Source organism: Motacilla alba, chromosome 3 (assembly GCF_015832195.1).
Source record: "Motacilla alba alba isolate MOTALB_02 chromosome 3, Motacilla_alba_V1.0_pri, whole genome shotgun sequence".
Classification (NCBI taxonomy): domain Eukaryota; kingdom Metazoa; phylum Chordata; class Aves; order Passeriformes; family Motacillidae; genus Motacilla; species Motacilla alba.
In genome coordinates, this window is record NC_052018.1 from 89,400,146 (window position 1) to 89,421,895 (window position 21,750).

The 21,750-nt window shown below is 37.6% G+C and overlaps 1 protein-coding gene across 2 annotated transcripts in view; it reads left to right on the top strand.

Annotated features, from left to right (window-relative positions):
• Window positions 1–1,568: 1,568 nt before the first annotated feature.
• Window positions 1,569–21,750, top strand: part of HAAO (3-hydroxyanthranilate 3,4-dioxygenase) — a 33,892-nt gene continuing 13,710 nt past the window's right edge. The window contains exons 1-6 of one of the 2 annotated variants that reach the window (XM_038133319.1): window positions 1,572–1,789; window positions 5,769–5,847; window positions 14,486–14,569; window positions 16,207–16,313; window positions 19,200–19,289; window positions 19,996–20,039. In XM_038133319.1, coding sequence (XP_037989247.1) covers window positions 1,710–1,789; window positions 5,769–5,847; window positions 14,486–14,569; window positions 16,207–16,313; window positions 19,200–19,289; window positions 19,996–20,039 — 484 coding nt within the window. In that variant the 5' untranslated portion in view covers window positions 1,572–1,709. Of the gene's footprint in view, window positions 1,790–5,768; window positions 5,848–14,485; window positions 14,570–16,206; window positions 16,314–19,199; window positions 19,290–19,995; window positions 20,040–21,750 lie in introns of both variants that reach the window. The other variant, XM_038133320.1, reaches the window with a different exon arrangement.

A 21,750-nucleotide genomic window follows, 5' to 3' on the forward strand; every position in this document is an offset into this window, starting at 1 on the left:
GAACAGAGTGAGTATTTCTGTAGCAACTGTGTACATCTTGAACAGCAACTTGTGATGGAATATATATTAATGAAGATCTGGAAAGTCTGGTTCTTCTCAGAGCCCCCTGCCAGCAGCTCTGGCTATCCAGGGCACCCAGAGGGATGTCCTGGGTTCCCACAAAAGTGCATTTTAAACAGAAGCTCTCTTTCCTTCACAGCTAAGAACAGAACTGCCAGCAGCGTACAGAACAAAGAGTACCAAAATGTACCTGTCTGTAAGTTAAAAACCAGGCCTTATTTGTTTGCTGTGTGGTGGTGTCTCACCACAGCCATTCTGTTGGTAGAAATTTCACATGCTAAGTAAGTGATGTGGTGGTGGTGTTTTGCAATTGAATGAAATAATAACTACTTTGAGCTTATTTCAGAGGAAATGATGGCTAGTCCCATTGTGATTGTATTAATACAGTGGAACTGTAATCCACACGTGGATCTTTTTATCCCAGAATGAACGGATTTTTTCCTGTTCTATAAATTACATGAGTTTAAACTAAACTGCAAAGAAGTGATAGAGACAAAGGTAAAACAGAGTCACTCTTACAAATACACACACTTACAAATACTTGATAAAAGCACAGTATTAGTTCAAAGGCACACTTCATTGCTTTCTTCTGGTGGAAAATTATAACAGTATGAGTTAAGGAACTCCCAGTTTTGTACTGCTCATCATGCTGAATTTTCGGGCCTGTAGCTGCACTGCTCGTATGTGAAAGCCGTGGAGAATGTACCACTCACTTTTAACCAGATAATTTTATCACCTTATACCCATACACATTCACCCACTAAGCACAGTGTAGATAAAAGGGGAAGACTGAGATATGTCAAGAGCAAAGTGCTAAGATATTGTAATGTCTTGGGATTTTTTTGTTTACCCACTCGTGTGTTTGGAGTCTCTTTATAGATTTATTTATTAAAAAAATTGGGGGTGGCAGGGAACAGAGCGAGCAGTTCTGTAGCAACTGTGTACATCTTGAACAGCAACTTGTGAGGGAATATAGATTAATGAAGATCTGGAAAGTCTGGTTCTTCTCAGTTTCTTTTTTGCCTGACAATTTGATGCACTTTCCCAAAGGGCATCACAGAATCAGGGTCAGCTCTCCACAAGCCCTGCTATACATCGGCAGAGCAGATCAAACTAAGATGAGCATTTATGGTCAGCTACTCTTCGTCTTACAAATTCAGGACACATCTGTATTTTGGCTACTTCGCAAAAGGAGATCCCAGTATTTTCAAACAAATACACATACCACAAACATTCAGCCTTAGAATGTTGAAGGAAGGTTTCTGTATTAGAAAGGAGTGAATGCCTCAGCCTCACCCATTCTTTTTCTGACTGTGTAACAAGACCATTTTTGTAGAGGTAACGTTCACACTCCAGTTGATGCAATAAAGAGAATTAAGAAACCCTCTGTAGGTAAAATCCAGTCTCCAGTAAAAATATATATTTTAAAAACACTAGTCAATTATTAGCCAAGCTGCTGGAGCATTAGTGCTCCCTATGAAGTAACCTTTGGCTGATGGACCTGTCCCTTTTGACACTGAAGCCTGAAGACACCTCTGCTACCAGCCAATCCCCTGAGCACTGGGGTTGGAATCACAAGCAGTCTGCTCACAGAAAAAGCACTCCGCAAATTCTGATATCTCGGGCAAAAGTTTCATAGGTGCTGGACCATGGAGCTTCTTGTGAATGTAAGAAAATGGATAGAAGAAAACAAAACTGCCTTTTTGCCACCTGTTTGCAATAAGCTTATGTAAGTAAATGAAGATTTTGGGGTTTTTTTACCAAGTTATTATATATACAGATATTCCTAGCTATAAGAGGAAGCTGCAACAATGCATACGTGGTAAAGATTAATAAGGAACCATAGTTCCTCTCAGGCTGCAGCCTGAGTGCTGTTCCAAAGAACTGAAAGTGAGTGAAATCTGATTTGCGGTAACTCAGCAGAATCTGCAAAGATCAACTTGAATACAAGATACCTGTCTCAACTCAAAGTCACTAGGAGGCAGGGAGACTGAGTTAAGAGAATTTATGTCAGGCTCTGTGACAACAAAGTCCTAGAAATTGGAGGAGATGGCATCACATCCAAAACCAAATTACAACCTGAAGTAGCTAAAGCTGCTGAGAATCATTCCAACGTCACAGAGGAGCCAAAGCTGCAGGAGCAATCAAAATCAGAAGGCTAAATCACTGAAAAACAAGGAAAAAGGAAGGGCAGCAGTATCAGAGGATCAGATTTCCAGGTCATTTCCAGATCTGTTAGGTGGGAAGGTAGGGACCCTGAAGGGGTAGTTTACAACAATTTACAGTATTCTGAATGAGACAGTATAAGGAAAAAAGGTGTGGGCATTATGGAGTTATATGTACACCATGCATATGCTCTGTGTCAAAGCTTGTAAACAAATTCCAATGTAAATTATTCAATGTGTCTCAAAATATTAATGAGGATTTCTTTGTCAGTGAAGCTGAGGAGAAAATATATTGTCTAAAACTCTGTATGCAGAAAGCTTTCATTATAATGTATTCTCTCTAAGGAGTGACACAGACCCAGGTTTTATAAAGAAATGAAAAAGCGTTTTCTTTGATTTAAAAAAACTTTCTTTACAATTTTAGTAATTTTAAAAAACAAAAAAAAAAATGCCTCTTGCCCTTCCCTTAAGTGCTATCTCTAATGAACAGCTGAATGGGCAGTAATGTATCGGTGATGTTAATTTCTATTCACAGGGGCAAGGGTTACTTTTCAAAGCAATGGTTACAAGACAAAGAAAAGGTAAAGAGTACATAATTACTGCCATGTCTGTGTTGAAACTACAGCTGTGTGTAGAACTGAAAAACTCTGAAACTTGAATCACTACAAGTGTCCCCATTTCTTTCTTTTTCAAAAGGGATTTAGGAAGCATTTTGTGAAGTATATTAATTTCTGAAGCTTACCAGTGATAATGGGAAAATTTTAGTATTTTAGTATATGGAATATGCACCTGTTTCTTTCCTTATCAGTACAAAGAATCTTCTTTGTGTTTACCACACTGTTCTGTGCTGCTTACTAATAATTCTGTAAACCTTGAGTAAATCTGGAACGTGGCATCTATCATAAGCCTTTGCCCATAAACATTTTAAGAAGTTACAGTGAAATGAGAAACATTTTTTATGATAAAAATTGCATAGTTTAAAACAAAATCCATTTTTCCAACATGGCTTTCGCCTATGTAGAAGGAGAGTAAAAGCATCTACTTCATGGGTTCTGAGTCTACCACCACCTGCATCTGGTGCTACCTAAATGCTTTCAGGATTTTCCAAAAGGTTTTAGGTGATTTTTCAAGAAGCAACTAAGAGATTTTCAACATTTTTTTCAAAGGCTTGATCCTTCATGTGTTATGTAGAGATGTATAAGGCAATCTTCTCAAAATTTGAGTAACTTACTTTGTTTCAAGGGAGACTTAACAGTTAAAACTAGGTCTGACAGCAAATCAGTGGAGCTTTTGGTATTACAGCTTTCAGGCTTTTATGACATTGTGTTCCATACATTTGAGGATCACAATTTTTAAACACCTATTTGGGATTTCAACACAAAACCTCAATTCCTGAATTGAGGCCTATTCAGAGTTTTACCAAAGTCAAGAAAACCATACATCTAATTAAATTGCAGCTCTGACAGTTGCATTTTAATGACACTATCTTGTAAGTTTAAATGCTTTTTAACCTCAGCAATGAGCAATTAGTGCAAAATCAAACCCCTTGACACAGCTGTTTTTTGCAGGGCCTTCTAAAGCTCTTCTGAGTGCAAAATATAATGTTTACCAAAAGGACTAAGTGTGGTCATGGACCATCTGATTCTTTGTAGTCTTATGTTTTTAAAGGGTTACCTGCTGATATAATTTTCTTTATGGGATTGAGAAGAGAAATGTATGAGTATGGAAAACTTAATACTCTTAATACTAAACTTAATTAGGTCCTCATTCTAACCATAGTACAGTCAAGTAATTTTCACATCCCTGAAACCTTTACAATACTCCTAACTGCATTTTGGCAGTCTTAACTGAAACTTTTCTTTGTTATGATATTTCATAACAATAAGTAATAGTTAAATATAACAATATCTAAAGCAACTATATTAACCAGATAACTTTATTTAGCAAGGTGGGCAGACTTACCTATTGGAGTTTCTCCTCATATTTCATAGCTGGACTCTTTTGATGGTGTCAGTATACGTTTATTAATGATTGAATGATTAACCCATAGCCTGTGCATTACATAAGGCCCAGGTAAATCTATGGGATAATTAATCGTAGATTTGCCAATTTAAGAAGTCAAGCAGCAATTGTTTTATAGCAGTATTCTCCCTTTCACTTAGTGAACTACTAACAAAACTGAATGTTTATAAAAAAAAATTAACCCATCTTAACAGCAGACTACAAGATACTCACAGATTGCCTTTCTCTTGTTTTATTCTTCAGGGTTAATTTTCATTTATTTCATTAATTATTATCTGTATTGCTGCTGTTTGGGTCATCCTACCCTTCTTTAGTAGAAGTGTTCATTAATGCAGAAGCATTGCAGTGTGCTGTTGAAAAGGAATATTTAATCTGCATGGTACAAACAATTTGGATTTCAGTTCCTTATTTTATGATACAGATATGAAGCCCAGTGCTGTAAAATATACAGCTTCCTATGGAGAGAACAGTCAATTCTAATTCTTTAGTTTAATTTGACCAACTAATTTGTCACTTGTTAACCGCTTTAGTAGTCTCCACTGTGTTGGACATTATCATTTAAATGCTCTTCACAGAAAAAGTGATAAGGGTAGCAGATTGAATATGTATGTGCCACCGCTCAGAACTGCCTCACTCAATTAAGGCTTATAAGGTGCTGACACAGGGACAGTCGTTGTTGTTCCCTGTGTTTCCGGGCATCATGGCCCTGCTTTTTCCATGTTACTGCCCAGAACTGCCTCATTGCAAAGCAGAGGTTAATACATCTCAGTTCACTTGTCAAAGAGCAGACAAACAAATTTTGATTCACAGCTAACAAGCCTGATTTTGAGGGGGTTGTTTAGTAAAGGAAAACTTACTACCCTACCTTTATATTAGTGTGAATGGACTGATAAATAATTGGGGTGATAGCCATTACTTGTGATAGCTGAGAGGAATGCTCACTGGAGCTCTTAAGAGGGGCAGAGTTAAGAAATGGCCTGGAATCTCCTTTTCTGAAATAGCCACAACCACTATGAAACCATTGTAATGTTATTCCAACTTAGCAAACCAGTATAAGCAGAACAGAAATTAGCTGGCAATTCTTACCATCAGTATTGCTGGTAATTCTACCAATGGGGGGGGGGGGGGGGGAAGTATGTTTTTACCTTTATTAACTTTTAAGAGTTTTACCTTTACATAATCAGCTCAGGTTGAAAAGCCTCTTTTCTAGTTCTTGTCTCTTAGGTAACATTCTTTATTTTTTCAATTCAAAGCTCTTTTCACTGCTGGCAGCTACTGTTGTCCCCTTTTCATAGCTAGAGGCATTGAAACACCAGGAGGGAGGTACTTGGCCTCAGGTCACCCAACAGGACAGTGCCAGAGAAGAGAGATGCATCCAAGGTCTATGAGTTCTTGTACTGGCTGTTGCTTTCCACTCAACATTGTTTCATGGTCTCACTGTCCTAAAAGAATTTAAAAAAATAAATGAAATAAAGAACATCATGAACAGAAGTAGCTTCAAAATGTCACTTTCTCTTCTAGGCATCGCTATCAATTAAATGTGATGTTTGTTGGAGGGCCAAATGAAAGGAAGGATTATCATATTGAAGAAGGAGAAGAGGTAACTTATAGATTGTTTATTTACTTTGATTTATCTATAATGATTAAATGTAGCTACTTTTGAAACTACAGATTAGCAATGCCAGGCTCAGTGCTGTTGTGTTTATTAGATATATTCATAGGCTTAAACATTCACCAGAACCATACGTCATCTGTGCATTTTGTTTGAAAAAAAGCACGTGAGATCAGACCTATCACTTCCAACAGGAAACTAGAGAAAGTGTTCTGACATGTCCAATTTTCAACATTTTGGAACAGAACTTTAATGATATTTGATAATGATATTCTATATCCTGATATTTTATTTTTATTCAGGATATTTTATATCCTGAATTACCTGATATTTTATATCAGGTAATAATATTTTAAAATGATATTTTATTGCAGAAGATTGGTCTGTATTTTAAAAGTAACTTTCAAAAATCAAAAATATTTTAATTCCCTAGACATTACATTTTTTGTGGACTTTGTGAGAATCATCAGCTTTTCAGCTTTCATTTGAATTTGGAAAGAATAGAGTCTTTAAATATTTTTCACATCATTCCCCTGTGCTCAAAGCCATTCCACTGGTGGCTCAAAGTCATTCCAACTTTGAGTTGTGAGTAGCCATTGCACCAAATGCAGCATGGAGGAAGAAAGAGTAGAAACCTAACAAAATTGTAACAATTTATGCCTTCTTTGTTTACTGCCTTTTTCTTGGAATTGCTTGCTCTGCCTGGGGACTTCACCACCACTGGCTCTGAAAGAATCCTAAAGGAAAGTGATTACTAGAGGCCTGAAAGTAAGGGTGCAGGATGGAGACAATTTTCCTTGCTTCCCAGCAGAATAATTTAACTTCATGTCGTTCCAATGACATTTGGCAACCTAATTTTTAATATCTTTGGAAACTCAAGCCTAAGTATCTATGTAGTTTAAGGCAGAAGTGGGTCAAGTTTCTATAAACCCTTTCAAAGAGAAAGAAAAATTCATTTATTTATCATCGAAACAATTCTCCTCAAACCCACCCCAGCATTTCACAAGAGCCTTCATTGGTTTCCTGTTCTAACTGTGCTGTGCAGGCGCGTGTAGTCCTTACAGACACACAGCTCTGGAAGAGCAGATGCCGATTTATCCGAGACTCCCACCTGTGTTGGAGTGTCACTATCATCTCTCAGCCCACCTGTGGCTGTGGGCACAGGCACATCCATCATGTGCCAGGTTACCAACACAGTCCACTCTGTCCCTTCTCATGGGCTGTGCAGGGAGAACTCTGGCCACTTGGGACCAGGCCATCACACTGCCTGGGATTCCTTAAAATAAAAGTTAGGCTGATTTAATGTAACTTTTTTTTTTTCATGTTGCAAGATGTTCCTGTATTTGTAAATAACATGGCCTACCCTTTTATAAACTCAGACTTCTCAACAATATAAAAAGTTAGCCATATCTATAAAGGCGTAATTTTTAATTTACTGTTGCATATTGATGTTGTTGCTAACTCAAGTGGAAACAAGGTTTTTTAGGTACCAGTACATGCTCATTTACATAATAAGCTTCCCACAGTTATTCAAAAACCAAAAATGGAAACATAACAACCCTATATCATCGGAAATTTGGCAATACACACATCAGAAGCAGTATACGTTATGTACCAGTTTAACATATGGGCCAATTTTCTTCAGTTTTATAAAAGTACCAGATAGTGAGTTATAGTTATTCATTGCATTTTACCATAGCTTTTTATCAGACACATTTATACCTTCCTGTGATCTAACTTAGAACCATGTTTCTCATTAGAGAAGAATTGTGAGGTAGAGAGTATCCTAGCAAAAGGGCATATTCCTAATTTAGATTTGGGATTAAAAAAGCACCATTCAAAGCCGCATTCAGCTCATTATTTTGTCAGAAAAAGGGTAATTTATAGTTCTGGGTGATAATTTGAAGGCAGACTATATAGACATACTGTCAGCAGGCCAAATCACAAATGTGAAAACCCACAAATGCTTCAGGCAAATTTAGCTGATACTGTTCTGCTGGTAGTATTCCCATAGCAAAGAAGGGTTGGTTTGGAGAGAAAGTTAAATTTAGGATTGTTTATATCAGTCCACTCACTATCTTGTGCCTGCTATCACACAGTTTATGAAGTGTCCTGTGGCAGAACTTGTGCTTGAAAGTCTGCACAGCAGCAAAGGGTGGGCATGCAGAGATAAAAGATGAGGAGCATCCTCCTGCTCCCGAGCTGCTCTGCTGGTGTCATTAACGTGCAGGTGTATCAGGAAGATTAGGTCTGACTGGCTAATTAGGAGGAAAAAAAACCAGAGGCTTGATTTGAAGTCTCTTCAAAACCTTTTAGAATTGTCTCCTGAACAGCCATTTAGGCTAAAATGACATCTGGTCTAGCACAATTTCTTTCCTCCTCTCAAGAAGCAGCCATTTCCTAAATAACTCTTATATTTTGTTCCTTCTTAGTTTTCTCTGTAGCTCTTGACTGCCTTCTTAGACTTCTGTGGACTACTTCTTTGCCACCATTCTGCACAAAAAGAGTCTCATACCTGAGACTGTGTTACATTGGACAGGTTTTTTAAAAAGAAATTTGAAGCTGCAACTTACAAGAGTTAAGCCATTCACAGTCTTCGGCTGGAATTTACCAGGAAGTCATATTCATTCTTATTTGTAAAGTTCCCTTTTGCTCCCTTCTCCATCAGAATAGATGTAGCCAGCAAACATCTACTCAGACATTCTCTGCCTCTAAATCTGACTCATTCAAAATGAAATGCTTTGGGAAATGCATCTTCTGTCAGAACATGGCAAAAAAGCGCTGTGAGGATGGACCTATGTATCTAATACTGACAGAACTTTCTAGGAAGTGTGTGTGCTACATAAGGAGTTCTGAGGGTTTCAAATGAATAATTATTCTGATGTGTGTCATTTGTCAAGAGAGTTTTGGGTTCTCTGGACTAGTGACTACAATTCTTGTGTAGTAAACTTGATGAGGCCACTGAAAGTTTCTGTGGCAGGCCTGACATGATCACAGAATCTCAGAATCACTAAGATTGGAAAACACTGCCAAGATCATTGAGTCCAACCTTTGACTGAAACCACCTTGTCATTTAGACCATGGCACTGAGTATCATGTCCAATTGTTTCTGAACACCTCCAGGAATGATCACTCCACCACTTCCCTGGGCAGCCATTTCAATGCCTGACCACCCTATCCATGAAGAAATTCTTTCTGCTGTTCAACCCAAGCCTCCCCTGGCATAGCTTGAGACTATGTCTTCTTGTGCTCAACCCCTCACAGTTATGGGGTAGCAGGTACTAGGGAACAGTCCTCAACATATCTTTGTCTTGGATTTTTCATCATACCATAGAATTTGTGACAAGAAGAATTTCAGTGTTAACATAGCCTACAGGCTTCATGGTGTATTTATTGCATTTTTACTTATTTGTAAAGCCTGAGGGTAGAAAAAAAACAAAAACAAACCTTCTTCCAAAGAAATAAGTGAAAACTCAAAGGGACCATATATTTTGGAGAAAGTTAATGACAGAGAAACCCCAGGATCATAACAAATCCTAGCTCTAGTACAATAATTCAGAATTTATTTACTGCATTGTGTGGGCTGCTTCGGAGAATAGCGAGATATGCTAACAGCTAAATCTAGAATTACAAAAGTAGTTAGGCTGCTGTCTCTTTACCCACGTTAGTCCACCACTTACACATACACACAGTGAATCTCCACTTACTTTGATTTCGCTGACTTTGATTTCTTAACAATTTACATTCTGATGTTGAGTCTATGTAAAACAGTGCAGTTCCATGCAGAGAAATTCAAATCAGCCTTTCATCCACCACCTGCAACACATTTGCATTAGCACAAACCCCACTTGGATTTACAAGTCTCACTGTGCTGTATTTTACCCTTAGTTTCTGCTCTCAGCATCTAGGTTATTTCCTATGGATAGAGCCACCTAATTACTGACACAGCGTCACAGACCAAAGCCCTCATACTGCAGTCCTAAAGAAAACTCTCAAAGAAGGAGTTCCCCCTCTTTTGATTATCTTGGTGAATTTCTTCAGCTTCTTCTAGCACATTCACATGGTCTGACAGAGATACGACTTCATGCTTTGAAACCTGATACAGTTTTGAGGTCATATCTGCCACAACTCATCTGAGTTTTGTTGACCTGAGTTTTGATTTCTCTTTTTTGATTTCTCTCTCCCTCTCCCACAGACACCACAAGTAAGACTTGGCTCCAGTTTCTGACAGATTATCTGCCTAAATGCAGCCTGACTCCTTCTAGTGTATGCTGCTCTCCAGTCAGCATGCTTTTGAAAAACTCTCCCTTATCAGATCAATTTGCCCTTTGCATTTTATAAGGAGAGTGGATGTCTGAAAACAAGGGGAAAGTGGGGATAGATGAGCTTTCCTGTAGGTTGTTTTGTGGTGCTTATATCCCAAATAAATCTGAGAACCTGCATCACAACAAAGCAAGAGAAACATTTTTGCTTCTTTACATTTAAAAAAACTCACATTTATCTGGTAAAGACTCTTGGAATATTTTAATAAGAAACGAAGCTCCTATTGAAATGTAATAAGAATTATGATCTTTTTGCATCAGAAGGAGGAGATTGTGTCTTCAGAAATAGTTTTGCTGCATAAGATTGTTGGTATGAGTTTTGGCTAGTATTCAGGTCTCAGAGATGACATGTAAATGAGCAGAGGGAAATAAAAAACCAAATCACACCAGAAGCCTTCAACATAGTTTTCTCTACCTTCCTTATCTATTTGTCCTGTAGACTTCTGATGGCTGAAAAACCTTTGTGATGATAAAGGGAGAAAATTGTTTTTCTTTACTCAAATAGATCAGTCACCACTGAAGTCTGGAGAACACCCAGGCTCTACTCCTACATCAGAATTTGATTTGCTCTGCAAATTAATTTAGTGCTTAGCCATATGACAAGCAATACATGCCAGGGTATACCAAGCCAGAGCCTAATCCCAGAAGTGGCTGAGCAATCCCAAATTCCATTTTTAGATGCAGTCAGAACTCAAAGTATCCTGCTAAATTACATTTCTCTTTAGAGCTCTGTAAGTAAGCTGTCAGATATCAAAGCCCTCATGGAGCTCTGGGTTCCTGTGTCTAGGCAGAGTTTGATATCAAAGGTGGATCCAAATTAAATTACATACACTGCTGTACATGAAATAAAATAGACTTGTGGGTTTTTTAGTTAGTCAATACAAACCAATTACAAATCCTGTATTCTTCCACTACTAGATGCTTCTTTGTTTACTCTGCTAGGATATACATACCTGGATGAAGGAGCAATTCTCACCATGCTAATATGGGGAGGATGTTAGTGCTTCTTTTAAGGTAGTATCCACTGGTTCTACCATTCTGTTGGAACTTCTGTCAAGACAAGCAGCTTCAATGGAAGCAATGCTTCCACTGATGGCAGCAGTGAATTCCTACCTCTGTGCATCTCCTCTTCTAGCCTCCAGAAATGCCAGCATAATTTACTCCATGAGTATTCATAATTGAATGGAATATCCCTGTACATACTTGAGAGTGATTCAGCGCTGGCCGCACTGCCTTCCCCTGCAGGCATAATACTGCCAGGTTTGAAGCATGATCAAAAAGAGTGAAGCAGACTAAGGAAGGAGAATGTATTTCTCCTACAGCAAAGAATATTTCAGGGAAATTGAATTAATTGTTAAAAAACCCTCTCAGTCTTAAGGTGTTTTCATTTGAGTTTTGTAGGTATATCTGCAGTTTTAATGATCATAATAATGTTAGGAAATAATGTTATGCCTGGAGCAAAGAAGCACTCCTAGTTGCTTCATAACTTCTAGAGGTAAGATGAGCATTATTAAATGAGCTGTTTTTAGTATAGTCATAATGAGAAGATACCATATAGTAAGCAGAAAACTAAACAAAATGCTGAAGTCTGGAAAAGAAAAAGAAGAAAGGAAGAAAATGCAGTAATACATAAATAAGCCCATTTAGTAAGAAAGGATAAAAAGAATGGTGAGCAACCTTTGTTTCTTCCTTGAGACACGTTTTTCACCCAGAAAGACACAATTCATGCCCAATTCTTAGCCATTATACAGTAGCAATATACAACTCTAGGCTTTTCTACAGGAAGAGATATTTATATTTCATGTAACAAGAGGCCTTGTCATTAATAATGTGTTAATAGAACAGAAATATTGCACCTTTCCTCAGTTTTTAGTACTGCTGGGGAGAATGGGTACTATATTATTCCAGTAAGAACAGTACATCTGGGAAAGCTTATATTTTCAAGTGGTATGAACTCTATTGGCTTAGTATCCTATGGGAGAATAGGTGTATATATTTGTGTATATGCATACATATACACCTGAATCTTCTAGCTTTTTGATTTTTTTTTCCAAGAGAGACTTACGAAAACATTAGATTTGCCCAAAAGGCAAAAGTCAGTCAGTTTGTAGAAAAAAGAAGTTTCCAAGAAAAAGACAGTACTGTGTTGTCAATCTGGCCTCTGAAATGGGCGTGGACAGTAACTCGCTGAGATATTAAATAGCTGACAGTTTCCTTGATAAAAAGTTCAGGTTATATTATAAGCAAAGCAGTATATTCACTAATTGCTGCCACTTGTCTTAATCACAGTTACATCAGATGATTTATGGATGACTGAAGCACTCAGGCAATTTAAAAGAAAAAAAGTTTTGAAGAATAGACCATAATTTACAGTGAAAGGTACTATTTAAATTCAGTCAGAAAAACACTTTCATTGACAATGTGTAGCCCACGCCATTCCTCCTCTCCCACTGCAAAACAGTTCTTTTTATTCATACCTTACTGTTTATAATCTTTCCTTATGACTGTGATGCTTCACCTCTGAACTGGATAGCTGACATCCACTATAAAGTTTTTCATTTCCAGTAAGGTTTCTCAGCAGCATGATTCATGTTAGTACCAGGATGATCTCTACTTCTGTCATCCTTTCCCTCAGTGACATGTCCTGTGCACGTGTTCAGTACTAGCTGCCCCAGTAGCTGCAGGGGAAATAACACTCCAAAGCTCAAGATTTCCAAAATGATACTTTAGGGTTCAGCATTATCCTTGCCATAGGACCCACAGCAGGTGGGACAATCCATCTAGATCATACAGTCTTAGATGAATCTTCTATGAATTGAAGGAGAGGCCATTTCCCCACTCAGATCTGACACTCTGTGTCATGCAGGGAGCAGCCAGCCCTGCCCAATGGAAGGAGCGCTGCTGTAGCTTTGGGTGCTGCCCTTCGGAAATGCCAAAGAAAGCCAGAGCAAAAGAACACAGGGGAATGGACTGCAGTGAGGATCAGTAGCCTGGCACTGTGGCCTTCTAGACAAGAGTTATAATTTATCTGTAGTGATGTCTCTGGCATAAGGTGAACTTTTCACTCATGTAAAAGCTCTCAGCATGAGCGTTTTTCTGGTGTTGCTTCAGTTCTCCCTTTTGTCTTGTTCCCTTGGCAGCTTATTTATTCTTTCTTATGTTCGCAGAGGTGTTTCTTCAATTCCAGGGGGCATGTATTAATATTTCAAAACTCTTTTAGAAATAATACTGATTAAAAAAATTGATTAGGCTTTTCTAATTTTGGAAAGAGTTCAGTTCAGGGAGTTTTCATGCTTCAGTGGTTTCTTTTTTCCCCTATTTATTTTGCATTTTAATGAAATTGTAGTGACTTGCTATAAATAAAGGATTTTTTCAGTTATAGTTCTAACTTTGAATCATGTTTCAGACTACTTCAGCTGCACTAGCACTCTGGTTTCTAGATGTGGTAAAAAGAACACGGAAAGCCTGGCAGAAGTGACTTCTGGAAGTATTGTTGTTCTGCACTACATAAAAATGAGGGGGAACATGCCCATTATTTCAGGTCAAATATACAGATCTGCTTACAGATTGTAACCCAGTTCTATCATGAAACATGAGGAGCTGAGCACCTCAGAGCCCCCACAAAGCAGAGCTGGTTTTGGTCTGAAAACAGCCATGGAAATGTCACCAAAGACAGAATTTTGCGTTCAATGGTTCTGTCATTACACGCACTTAGAATGTAACCCTTTTACATATACGCAGTGGGAACAGCAGAAGCTGTTGCTGGATTTGAAGGTATCCACAAAAGTAAAGCAGAACAGCTTCCAAATGGGCAATTCTTCCCAAATGAGAAAGTGCCATTAAAAAAATTGAAAAAGTACACAAAAAAAACCTCTGTGTGCATATTTGGAGCTTATTTGGAGAATTGATATATTATGTGACTGATTAAAGACCCTGCTACATCTGAAATTAAGCTTTCTATTTTGTGTTATTAATGGATGCTTGAACTTTCATGTTGAGCCCTCCAAAAAGTAATTCCAAGGGTAAAACCAGGGCAGTGGAATTCCACCAGGTCAGAGGATAGCTCTATATACAGTTACAGACCTCTTGGATTAATTGTTAATTCTTAGCATGATAACAGAAATAATACATATTCTGTACCTTTTTAAAAATCAACAGATTTTAGAAGCTGGTTTTTGTTAGAAAAAAATCTGCAAATACCAGCAACTACAAATTGAATGTATTTATACATGTATTCTTTGTATAGAGAATAAAAAGTACAGTTTTGGAGTAGCTGCCTTAATGCTATATTCTTATTTCTTCAGCTTTTTTACCAGGTTCAAGGAGATATGTGTTTGAAGATAATTGAAAATGGGAAACACAAAGACATTGTTATCCGAGAAGGGGAGGTAAAACAGGATTGTTTTTCTGTGATAGTTGTACATAAGTATGTTAAATGAATGTTTTATGCATTATTTAGAAACCAGTTTATCCCTGCTGTGCAAGAGATGGCATCAGGATTTATTTAACAAAAAAAAAAGAAAAGAAAAAGAAAAGCTTGAACATAGTATAGAAAATTTCAAGTAAATAATAGGAAACTACAATAAACTGTGTTCAACATTTGACTGTTTCAGTAACAGATAAAAATCCCTCTGAACATCTGTGGTATCTATTCAGATAGTCAAGAACATACTGAGACAAGTTCTTATTCCCCTGCATTGCATGGGATCTGCCATGTGAATTCAGTTGGATCAGTCTTTTCTTTGTCTTTTATTTACACCTTGCCAGGTACACACCGCTCGCCCACCCACACACACCATTAAGCAAGCTGCCTAAACTGAGGAATTTAAATGATTCATATATTTTCAGCCTTCTTTAGTCCTCACAGCTCGCCTTTCCAGTCATCACAGTAGGACAGCTTTAAAAGAGCAGTTTACAAATAAAATGTATCCAATTTCTCCTTATAGTAGTACACTTGCTAAAGCATAGATTGCAGTGCTTTTACCGAGAGCATGAATAGACACTGGCTGTTACTACCATTTAGATATACTACAACTGCCACTCATGGTTATTGGCACAAGCTTGGACTGCACTCGAGTCTTTGAAAGGATTATTAGGTCTAGTGGAGACAGCCTTTAAAATGGGAGCCGTATTAAACCCAGAAGCTTAATGCCATTAAAAACATTACAGCTTTTTCAGTGACGAAACAGATCCACGTTTTCCAACTATGAGGTTCTGGTATTACACTTCACACTGCAAGAGCACATCCAGCTGAGATCTCAGTATGTCAGAGAAGTGCTAATGAAAAGGAGCACACAATACTTGGTGGAAAGACTGACACTAGTACTGCTGAGGCACTGTCATTAGCTCTGTTTAGTAGACAGAGAAACTCTAATGACTGCCCAGCCTCAGCAAAAACATCTGTACTGGTGAAGAATATATGCTTATCAGCTAGCTGCTAGGAAAGGGTTTATTCTCAAGCTTCAGAAATAGACTTCTCTTAACCACATGTTGCCTATTCACTTTGCCACTTGTATGACTAAATAGCCCCTCATGTTTGTTATTTATTTTTGGAGAGAGTAGCACTCCTCATCATGCAATCAAAGGTGCTCACTGTGTTGGGAGGATACATGTGGCTGATTAGTTTAGACATTTTATTGAGCAGACAAAAAATCTGCTGTTTTATTTCCATTTCAATCACTCAGAAATTGCAGAAAGTTTATAAATTTAAGATGAGAAATCGATTAGATTTTCATTTCAATTGTGTCTAGCAATGATGATCAAGCCAGGAGGACAGAACTTGCCTGCCATTAAGGCAGTGCTGATTGCAGTCACTGCATCATCATTCACAGAGAAAGCAAGAAACAGTGTTTGCAGGGCTTTGGGTACCACAGGTTGCAGCTGCAAAGGAGCAACATGGGATCAACAAAAAGTAGGGGAGAAGTGGGGAAAGGAGCAGAAGACTTTGCAGGTTGAGGGGCAGGAAAAGGACAATGCAAAAAACAAAGACTTCGAGACACTGATGCTTTCTGATTTCTTTTAACAGATGTTCCTGCTACCTGCCAGGATACCTCATTCTCCTCAGAGATACAAAAACACTGTGGGTCTTGTGATTGAGAGAGAAAGATTAAAATCAGAAGTGGATGGGCTAAGGTGAAGTATAAACTATTGACTAATCTGTTAGAATTCATAATACAAACTAATTTCTCATATCAATATAATGCTGTGTTTTAATTTCCTGATAATTTATCAGATTCATCCTGGCAATTTTTTATTAATTCTATCCACATATCTATTTATCTATACATGCATAAACAGAGATCTCATTTAGCATTTGCTTTAGTTAAACAAGGACCATATTGAAATTTCTGAAATACATGTTGTTGTTATAGCAATCTACTTATGTACTACATACTGCTATTGCCTTAAGTTTTAAAAAAGATCTCAGAGCTCTCTAACAACTCAAAGAAAAAAGATTTTTTATCAGTTCTGGCAAGCAGAATATTAGTTCCTTTATAAGCACTGAAAGCAAAAAGATGAAGAACAGCTTTCTTGTCAAGGGTGTGGGAAGCTAGAAACAAAAGTCAATTTTCTCACCACTAGTCCCTCTCTAGTCCCTCTACATTGTACACACCTCTGCCTAGGTTTTATTGCCTTTTGAGAAAAACATCTTCATGTAAGTGAGTGGTTCGCTTTGTATTCTAGAGGGAGCAGGACTAAGCTTTGTCTTGTGTCCATACAGAATTCACAAGTCTAAAAGGGAAAGTCACAACAGTGTAACGTTAGAAAAAACTAGAAAAGCTGTCTTGGTATTAACCAGAGATAACAGACCAAGCAGAATTTATAGCTGTCCATATAATCAGTGCAGATTTAAAACTACAGTGATATCTGTAAAGTGCTGTTCCTGTCCTTTCACCTACAATTTTGATTGTTGCATGGGTAGTGTCACAGCAGGAAGATTGCAAGTATGCAGAGCTAGAAAGATATTCTTTTTCATTCAAAGAGAAAAAGCTACGGAAGTAAACTAAGAAAGGGACCATTCAAGAAAAGAAACCCACAATTAAATTCCAAGCTAAAAACATGTCCAGTTCATTTAAAGTATTGTTAACCTATGCCCTTGTCTCTTTTTTCCTTTCATTGCAGATCTGTAGATTATCTGGACTTAGAGTATTTAAAGGATACTTTGAGCCAGAAAAAATGACCAGTGATTTAGATTAGTAAGTTTATTATTAAAATATAAAGGACTAAATAGTAAAAAAGAACTTGCATAGTAAAGTTAAGTAAACTTTACTTAAAGTAAAACAACTCACCATGTGAAGTCTGTGAATGGTATGAGAGAGAAAAATGCTGAATGCCTTTTTAGACATCCAGGCTGATCTAAAGATTGGCACTCCAATAAAGCCATGCTCATGTGGAGAAGCTAAACTAAAAGCTACCTTATGGCTTGCAGGTGGAAATTAACACATGCTCAATTCAAAGTATCTAATCAGATGCCTGAAAATAAATCAGAGGTTTTTAGTGCCCTTGTGTTCACACTGACGTGCTGAATAAAGGCACTTGAAGTTTTGGAAGCGAGCAATCTTGTCATGCTTTTGAACCTACATTCCCTCTGTGTGCTCCTGGGAGAGAGGGGAATTTACAACAAGAACCCCTAATGTCTTCTTACTTCTCTCAATACCAGCCACCTGCGGCAAAGACTGCACAAGAGGAAATCATAATGCACTTTGAAGTATGCTGACTCAAAGTCTAATACTGTGTTACTGTTCCATTATTTATCATGTCTACAAACCATAGTCATAAATCAGAGTCCCCAGCATGCTGATTACTGCATAAGTGAAGAGTAAGTAGCCTGCCCCAGTGTTCCAGCCTAAGTAATGATTACGTGTCTTGTGCTATGAGAAAAATGATCTAGCTAATCTTAATTCTATGGCAAATAAGTACAAAACCAAATAAGTTTCATGTTATTCATATTGTCAGATACTTTATTTGTACCAAACAAGACATATTTAGCATCTCCCTTCTCTGTAGATTGTCTGTGTTCAGAATTTGTGCTGGCAGCACACCTTTTTCTAAATTGGAGGTATAGATACTGTTATTCTCTTCAGTGTATCCTCTTTTTGCGAAACATCAGGAGCCAGAGAGCTCTTAGAAAATTTCTGGACAATATATGTATAGATACATAAGACAGACATGAACATACAGATATGCACAAGATAATTACATAAGTTTTGTTTTCCTCTTCAGACACACATTCCAATAACTTTAACCTAAGAGACACACGGGACCTTTTTAGAAACATTGACAATATGAGTGACAGGATTGGAGCATCATTCCTTTCCAGTCTTTGCAGTCTTTTAAAAATCTGAGTGTAAATTCTGTATTTGCCAGTCCAGAGATTGATTCCATACAGCAACCTTGACTTGCTGACCTCACCATAATTCATTTATTTGTTAAGACAAGAAATTAAGTGAAAAAACAAGCGAAGCACTAAATTCCTCTTCAGAGGGGTGACTCAAAACACTTCCCAAATCTGTGTAGCTGAAAACCATCTGTTTTTCACTAACAAGTCCATAAGCCACCTTGTTTTCTCATCAGCCCATGCATGGGCATTAGGTAAGCTGACTCTGTCAAATATGGGTATTTCTGTCATACCTGCATGGAAGCAGTTACTGCAAGTGGTATTTGGGTCCAGGGTTTTTTGCAGTAACTACATCCAAAGTGAAAGGTATTGGTCCCAAGAGATTATGGCTGCAATCATTTCCAGGATGAAATTGGGAAAGGCTGCTGAAGGAATTTGGTGAGCCGTGATTGATCAACAGAACTACAAGGTACTCCACAGAAGTTTGAGCACCCCACCACCAAGTCACCTAACCAGGGAAATAGAAAGCTTTCCCCAATAACCATTCCTCAGAATGAAGCACACCAGCCTTGAAAATAAGTTGCTCTTACACAACATCGAGTAGCTATTTTCTTCAAAAGGCTGAAACTGCCTGATCAGTTCGTTAATAAAAGGATTGACTAATGTGTTTACTTTATCAGATACTATGTTGGAGAATCAACTGATGTCCTCTTTGAAAAGTGGTTTCACTGTGAAGATCTCGGCACTCAACTTATACCAATAATACAAGAGTAAGCTTTTTCCTTTGTAATTTTTTTTTAAATTGAAATTATATTGTAGATCTTTGTCAGTTTATGGCTTATGTCATTAATTTGCAATTTATGCTGCATTTTACATAGACTTGTTAAAAGTTAATTGCTGCTCTATAAATTTTTAATCATGTCTTGGATGCCCCAAATTCATCAAATCAGATTTTTTTTAAAAAAAGAAATAAAGTATTTTGCACATCCATCCGGAACACACTTTTTTGAACCTAAACTTAGTAGCACACTGCTTCTAAGTGCAAAAAGAATTGAGTGAAAAATTAACACTGATTAATGCTAGGTTATCAAGGTAAATCACTGAACTGCTTTAAGGCTTCTTTCACTCTTGCTTTAATCTAAATATTTTTAATTGATATTATTTATGCATGATCAGGACTAAGGCAAATTTGGTAGAGAGCTACTTTCTAAGAAATGTGAATGTCATTAACTAATCAGTTAGTTAAATGGTTACTAAAGGTGAACAAGGGAACTGTTTAGTGACAATAATCTTGTAGGACTTTCAGACAAATCCTCTGTCAGTAAAATAGAGACAGTCTTGCATAGATGTGATAGTAGCTGAGGATTTGGCACATCCATTATCAGCACAAAACTTACTGGCCAGTATTACTGCCTAGTCTATGTTAACCTACAGAACATAACTTTTTTACTTCTGTTTAAATGTTCATTATTCCAGGTTTTTCAATTCAAGACAATATAAAACTGGAAAACCAAACCCAGGTAATATAAATTAATTTCAGAATTAGAACAGTTCTGATTGAAGAGCAGTGATTCTCACCACATAAAATAAGTATCTGTTTTTCTTTCTGGTTGTGTAAATATTTTTGGGAAATAATTCCTTTCATTACCCCGAGCACAAGGAAATTCCATACAAATGATTACCAACAGCATCTTGCTTGGTCATGTGATGCCATCATAATCACCTATCAGGTAACTATACTAATATGAAATGCTAGTATCTCTATCCCTACATGCCTTTCAAGTCTTATACTAACAAAATTTCACTTCTGACAGCCCATAAAGAGATTTTCACAAGTAGAATTAATACGCTTTATACCTACTTGCCCAGCTTTACCTGTAACTGTGATCTACTCTTGGGAAACCTAGAGAAAACCAGATGATTTTAGTTCCTGTAGGGTCTGATCTGTTTAACATTTTATTTCCATGCTGTCTTGCCACATTTTTAATTTTGTCTCTGTTGTGGATAGTGATTGCAAATTCCACACTGGAACAGATACTCCAGTTGTAACTCCACTTAAATCTGTTGGAAAGAGACATAGACCAGAGAAAGTGACCCAGAAAGCAAAGTTATTAGTTTTGGCTTTAGGAGTCAGATCTCTCAAACATGATGGTGCCTTTCTTTGTGGCAACAAAAGCCTCAATTGCAAGGACACTGCAACAGCACCTTCAGTGAGAAATTTGTTTTGCTGAAATCTTACAATCTTGCTGGCCCACAGCGTTAAATGAGCACCCAGCATGTGCATGATCCATTGCTATTGATTAACATAAACTATGCCCAAAATACCACCCTTACGCCTTAATTATGTACAAAAGACCCCACTATACAACCATTTCCTGCAGGAACAGGCTCTGTAGACTCTTTGGAAGTGCTTTAGTTAGGTGCAACCTGGTCAGTTCTGCTGCAAGAAGTACCTGGGAAGTCTCCATGACATTACCAGGTTCTTAATTGACACATGGAAAATCATTGTAAGAACAGCGGAAGCTGCCAGTCTAATCTCCAGGAGAGCCTGAGATTCCTTCCTGGAGAGTTCCTGCACCAGTTAGCCAAATGCTAACCAGCTCAATCAATCCCACTGCTCAGCTAGGTTTGTTCTTTCAAATCTCTCTGCTGTCTCATCTTTGCTGGCAACTGAGGGACATCCTGCACCAACCGAGAAATGTATGAATGGCTCAATTGCACTGCACCCAGCTGTGCTACTCTTGACCTCATGGCCAACTTGAATCTCATCTTCCAGTCACACTCAAAACTTGAATACCGTAGCTCTTGTCGCAAGAGAAATTTTAGTTTCCCCTCTCTAAAAGATTTTTGGAACCAGCTGTCCTTAATCTCCATATGAATTCTTGAACATCTTAAGATGATTGTTATGAATTACTCTAAGAGAGATAAGTTTCAGTGAAATGTTATTTCCACATCTGTCCCATTTCTCATCTGTCCCATTTCTCAGCTTGGTAGTCACAATAAAAAAGTCATTGTCTGCCATCTCAATCAACAGAACAAAGCTCTTACTGAAATCCTAAAATTTGGTTAAGCTATTTTCTGCCTGAATACCAAAGTTTAAAAATAGTTAACTAAAACATTGTTGCCAACATGAAGTTAAGAGAAGAGTCTTCTGTATGGAATAGCAACCTTAAAGCCCTTGCAGTCAGAAAGTGGTAAAGTAGGAAAAGCAGCAGGAACCCTGCCTGAAAA